The following is a 6,000-nucleotide window of genomic DNA, read 5'->3' as shown; positions in this document are numbered from 1 at the left end:
AAAATTTAAGGCAACACCATGCAAACTTGGATAGTCTCTCAAAGCAGTCATCTTTGGTAGTTTCTGAGTAAATTTTAGACTCTCAAAAGTCAAGAGTCCGTGGTATAACCAAAAAGAATGTGTTGGCTGGGAGGTGTGGTTCCTGCACTCTGTGCGTCTGAGGTCTGCCCCAGACACCGGGGGGCCTGCACTCTGTGCGTCTGAGGTCTGCCCCAGACACCTGGGGCCTGCACTCTGTGCGTCTGAGGTCTGCCCCAGACACCGGGGGGCCTGCACTCTGTGCGTCTGAGGTCTGCCCCAGACACCGGGGCCTGCACTCTGTGCGTCTGAGGTCTGCCCCAGACACCTGGGGCCTGCACTCTGTGCACATGCGCTCCCGTGTGCCTTCTGGGTGTATCCGCTGCCCAGGGTCCCTGGTGGGGAGAGAGTTACTGCCTCTGGGGGTGACGACTGGGTGAATGTGCAGCTCTGGGGGGGGAAGAAAGGGGTGGGCAGGAACCACCAAAGCAGTGCCTCATGGGAATGGCCACCCTGTGGCTGAGTGGCCGCACAGGATTTCCCCGGGGACATTCAGGGTGACTTCTTGACCTGTGCCCTTCCTAACAGGGCTGCTGTGCCAAGCAGGCCGCACCTCTGAGAATGCAAGGTACCGTCAGAGGGCCCCTCGCCCCTGCCCCTCCCAGGGTCCACCTCGACGGGTGTGGGGCTCTTGCCACGGTGAGTGGCCGGCCCACCTGGGTGCCCCCCACCCCCAAGTAGAACAGCTGAGGAAGGTAGTGGACATGGGCCCGGGCCTGCCAGGACCTGTCGGGCACACTGGGGAGGGCCGTGACATTGGCCCAGGCTAGCACAGCCCCAGCCACCCCTGCCTCTTGTCACCTCCTCTGAGAGTGACCTGTTTGGATGTGGTGGCCGGATGAAGAGTCCTCGGTTGCTTCCTCGGCCGATTTTCGGCCCCTCGGTGGGTGGAGAGGCCTATGAGGGAAGGAAATGGGGAGGGCTCGGACCCTCCTTCACGGGCTGCCCCCACAGCATGTCACCCCGGGGCCCCACCCCGGCACTCTGGAGGGAGTCAGCCTGGGGTCTGGGAAACGGAGCATGCTCACCAGACGCAGTCCCTTTAAAAAACCCCAGACTCGGCAATTAGAAAGAGCGAGTGTGTCCACTGTTTTATTAACAAACGCATCGGTAACAGAACGAGTCATCTGGCCCTGTCGCCACCCCGGCCCCCCCGTTCGGCATCCACCCCGTGCCCACCGTGGTGGGCAGTCTGACGCGTTCTGCCAGCCGGGTTCTCCGCAGCTCCCCCCGAGTCTCGGCTCCAGCCCAGCAGCCCTCCCAGGTTCACAGGGGCAGGAGGAGACTTCCTCAGGAGGGCGAGAGGGAAAGGCGCTTCTGTCTGGGTGCCGGGGTCACGAAGGCGCTCCACGCCTCACTGCTTTTGAAGGCGGGCGGTGCTTCTTCCCAGGCGGAGTGGCTTTGCCCCCAGTACTGGTGTCCTGGGTGGGGGGGTCAGCCGAGCCCCGAGGAAGCCCCGAGTGGAAACTCAGCCTCACGGAGGCCTCGTCCATTCCCCTAGACCTGCTCCAGGGGTCTCTGTTGGCAGTGACACCCCAGGACTCGAACTAAAGCCTGTGACGAGTCCTTTCCTTGACACCAACGACCTCCCCACCCTGCACACACCTCGGAACCGACAGCCGAGAAGTGGGAATAACAGCAACACGTGGGGGAGGGACCGAGCAAGGAGAACACACCAGGGCAAACACTTCTCGCTCGCAGAGCACCTTTCCTGCAAAAACTCAGCGCCGACTTCTGCACGGAGCCCCAGATCGTTCCCGGACGACAGCAGTGGCCAGCTCGCTGCTCCCCCGGTCCGCAGGGCAGGCGTTTGGGGGAGCTCCAAGTCGTACTCCTCTAGTCTCAGGTTAAAGTGACCGTGGACGTGTGTTCACATCTCTTCACAGCATGTTTACAGTCTTACAAAGCCCACCCTCTCCCTGCAAAACGGCAACAGCAGTGCGGGGAGCGTTTTGCAGGGAGTGTGGTCTGCCCCTCAGCCTCTGCGGGGAGGTGGACTTGCATCTCGAAGGCAGAGGCTCCCAGCAGGCGGTCCCAACTCACCATCTCAGCAGACCCCTTCCGAGACGCAGAAGAAGACTGGGTGACCAGACCAAGTGACCGCCCAGTGTGGTGGCGGCTGCTGGAGCGCCCCCCAAGGGCCCAGCCCCACGGACGGGAAAGCGTCCTCTCAGAAACAGACAAGCCGCTTCTCATCTTCAAAGCCTTGGGCCTCCTCGGGCTTGATCAAGTTCCCATTCAGGCTGGCGGAGAAAAGCAAAGCAAACGAGTGAACTGTCAGGGGGCGCCGTGCACTGCGCGTGCTCCGCACGACCCGTGCTTCGCACCGCCCTGAAATCAGGGAGTGTGCTCTCGTTGAGTATTCTGTACTAACGTGAATCCTGTTCTGCTCCCATCACTCTGTGAACTAGGTCTCCCTAAGGTCACCAGTAGCTTCTAGGAACTTGAACTTAGTGGCATTTTTCAGACCTTGTCCTTTCAGACCTTCACGGGCATTTGGGTGTCCTGCTTTCTCTCTTTCTCCTTCTGGAAACACGACCTTCCCTTGGCTTGACCCTATGCCCTCTGGTCTTTCCCTTATACCTGGCCGCGCCACCCATGTGATCTCTAAAGAACAGGTTTCCTCCAAGCTGGGGGCGAGGCCCTTTCCCCAGGCTGTGGCCTCATCCGCAGGTCAGTGCCCTGGAGCCCGGACCTCGCCCCTGTGGGGCCACTTCCCTGCTTGACATCTTCCCTGGGTGGCTCCCGGCCACCTCAGAGTGGCCGCCCTCCCCGGGGCTCCCCAGCTCAGTGAGTCACACTCTTCATCCGAGCTGGGGTCGGCCTCGGCCCCTTCCTCCTCATCTTCACGGTCCATCACCCAGTCCGGCTTTACTCCCCGAACATCCCTAGAAGGCCTCCCTGGGACTCCCCGTATCTTCGCCGCCACGACTCTGGTCCTAGCACCCATGGTGTCTCCTCTGGCTCCCTGCCAGGTCCTCCGGACCGGTCCCTTTGTGTGCACTCTGGTCCCCTCCAAGCCATGTCCCCGGAGGAACCAGAGTGCCCTTTTCACAACGCACATCCGACCACACCCTTCTTTGCCTCGACCCCTTCAGTGACCTTCCACGTCCGCCGCCTCCTGCTGCCCCCTCTTCCACACGGCCCGAGCCCCGGGCACATCGGCTGCTGGGCATCACACTCCTTCCTGCCTCAGAGCATTTGCATATGCTGTTCCCCTCCATGGAACACTACCCCCCCCACCCCCAACTAAGTCCTGGTCATCTTCAGTGGTTCAGTTTAAATGCCACTTCCTTAAGGGCCTCGTCCCTGAAACCTCGGCTGCGTGAGCTCTCCCCTTGCTGGCACTCATGGGGGTTGTCATTAAAGAAGTACTCGAATGACTTCTACCCTGTCGCCCGCCCCCAATGGATGGCAAAGCCACGGGGGCAGGTCCCTGTGGTTCACCACTGGGTTTTCAGTGCCAGCACAGGGCCTGGCACTCGAGCACTGGGTCACTCAACAAGTGAGTGAAGATGCGGTGCAAGCCCCCGGGGACACGGCAGTGACCGGGACACAGGCCCCACTCTCCAGGAGCTCACAGTCTGGAGGGGACAGCCGCACAAAAAGCCGTTATAATGAATGGAGTGGGATGCACCCTAACGATAGAATCAGCAGGAAACGGGGTAGTTCTGGGGAAGGGATCGCAGGTGTGAGGGCGGCTGGGGACGAATGGGAATCACCCGCCCCTGTACCAGGCGGGCGGCAGCCGAGGGTGCTGAGCACGCACTCGCTGCCGTCGTTAGCAGGGGGTGCGTCTTACCAGACCTCCATGATGCCGGTGTTGTTCTGCAACGCGTCTGCGAGCCGGGCGAGCCCCCGGGCAGTGATCTGGTTCTGGATCAGCCTGGAAGGCGGACACACCTTTTGTATCCAACGCACAGTACTGAACGGAACCTGCCCCCTTATTGGGGGGCAACGGTGACGGGACGGTGGGACCAGAGACAGACAGGGTCGGCGGGAGAACTGAGTCCACGCGACTGTTAGTCTGGCTCAGGGTGTCTGGGGTCACTCCACTGACTACAGGACAGCCTTTAAAATGTTTCATTTTTCTGTATCTTTCAGAGTGAGCAGGATGTGTCTGGGTGTTCACACGGAGATAGTTCAGTATGTGAACATTGATGTGTGTGTGTGCGCTCGACATTCTCCAGTGCCGAGGAGCCCGCTGGGAAACGTGTGCAGACCACACGAATGCTGGGAAATGCTTCAGGGAACCAGCTGCTGGGTCTCCTTGCAGGGGAGCAGCTCAGGAGCTGCCAACTGGCCATTCTCGTCTTTGGGGGAAACAAGGCTTCTAAGACGGGACCGCGTCCTCCCCAACATCTGAGCGGCGAAGAGGAGCAACAGCTGTGGTGCCGCTCATGGGCCCGGGGGGGAAAGCAGCGATAACGGGGCCACGACGAGGAACCCCATCATACTGAGTGGCAGCTATCCAAGGGGAACAAAGGTTTCTGGGCAGCTGGGCAGCCCCGGCCACCCCTGCAGTGCCCCCATGAGCCACTCTGCTGCCAGCCGCAGCCAGAAATCGACGCAGCGCCAGGCCGTGATGGGTCTGCCCTTCACCGCAGGCTCATTCTTCACTGCTGGCTATGACCGAACTTGACCCTCACAAGTCCCGGGCACTGAAGGACCCAAGAAGGCAGCCCTGCCAGGAAGATAAGGGCCCATGCTGTTGATCGATGCTATTATAGAAATTAAGGGTGAAGGGGCCTACCCCTTAAGAGGCAGTGGTGAAAAGCTTCCTTCACACACACACACACACACTCCCCACTTCTTAGCTACAGATCCTTGAGGAAATAAACAGTAGCTGTCTGTGCCTCCGTTGCCCGATCTATAAAAGGGGAGTAAGTCTAAGAGAAGCTCCCGGGCCTGGGTGTGTGAGGCTTCGGTGAACGGACATGCATGAGCATTTCTCACAACCTGCGCCACAGTGCCCGGTGGAAGGGGGTGCTCGTCCCCATAACTGCCGCCCCCCATCCCTCCCAGGACGACAGTGGCTGGGTTCCCAGAGGCTGGGACCCTTGGGCTGAGCAGCAGTGGTGCTGACCTGGTAAGCAATTTGACATTTCTGCAAAAGGAGCAAGAATAGAAACCTGGAAGTGGGCACAGAGTTCTGCTGTTTTCTAGCCACTTCCTTCACGGCTGCATGGCTGCCCTTGCCAGTGGGGCAGGGCGAGGCGTCCCCAGCCAAGACCTGGCAAGAGGCTGGGCAGGCACAGAGCTGAACCTCCCAGCAGCGCTCAGGCACACAAGCCTGCCATGCAGGCGCAAAGCCGCGGAGACTGACTCGCTCTCTGGTCCCGTTCCAGCTCTGATCTCCCTGGAGGGGCTGGCCTTGCACCCAGGAACAGGCACAAAAGAAAATCTACAAGCCAGAAACAACAACAACAACAACAACAAGACAAAAAGAGGAAAAAGTAGCACAGTCTGTCTTTTTGTACAGAAACAGATACGGTGATCTAAAATTCACATGGAAATGCAAGGGGCCCAGAATAGCCACAACAACCCTGCGAATGAAGAACAAAATTGGAAAACTCATACTTCTTGATTTCAAAACCTATGACAACAGAGTTACAATAAGCAGGATAGGGTGTGGCTGGCAGGCGATCAACATATTAATCAATGGACTAGAACAGGAAGTCCAGAGACAAACCAATAAACCCATACATTTACGGTCAATTTATTTTTTTGGCAAAAGGGCCAGGGCCATTCAGAAGGGAAAGGTAGTCTTTTCATCAAGTGGTAGGGGACGCCTGGCTGTCCGCATGCGAAAGAAGGAAGCTGCCCCCTCACACCATGCAAAACAGTAAACTCCAAACTAGTCTACGAGCACAACAAAAACACACAAGGAAAAGCAGAACTTGAGCTTCTTCACACACACAC

At 58.9% G+C, this 6,000-nt stretch overlaps 1 protein-coding gene across 3 annotated transcripts in view; it reads right to left on the bottom strand.

The window, feature by feature from the left end:
* Nucleotides 1-1,159: 1,159 nt before the first annotated feature.
* The window catches only part of NOD1 (nucleotide binding oligomerization domain containing 1), a 37,981-nt gene continuing 33,140 nt past the window's right edge, over nucleotides 1,160-6,000 (bottom strand). For all 3 annotated transcript variants that reach the window (XM_045828572.1, XM_045828571.1, XM_045828573.1), the window contains exons 12-13: nucleotides 3,881-3,964; nucleotides 1,160-2,321 (exon numbers count right to left, since the gene is read on the bottom strand). In XM_045828572.1, coding sequence (XP_045684528.1) covers nucleotides 2,249-2,321; nucleotides 3,881-3,964 — 157 coding nt within the window. In that variant the 3' untranslated portion in view covers nucleotides 1,160-2,248. The remainder of the gene's footprint in view (nucleotides 2,322-3,880; nucleotides 3,965-6,000) is intronic.

The sequence above is a fragment of the Phyllostomus hastatus genome, unplaced genomic scaffold (assembly GCF_019186645.2).
Source record: "Phyllostomus hastatus isolate PE091 unplaced genomic scaffold, TTU_PhHast_1.1 phas_scaffold_78, whole genome shotgun sequence".
Classification (NCBI taxonomy): domain Eukaryota; kingdom Metazoa; phylum Chordata; class Mammalia; order Chiroptera; family Phyllostomidae; genus Phyllostomus; species Phyllostomus hastatus.
Note: the sequence above shows the minus strand (reverse complement) of the source record. Positions and strands in the feature narration are given on the sequence as shown.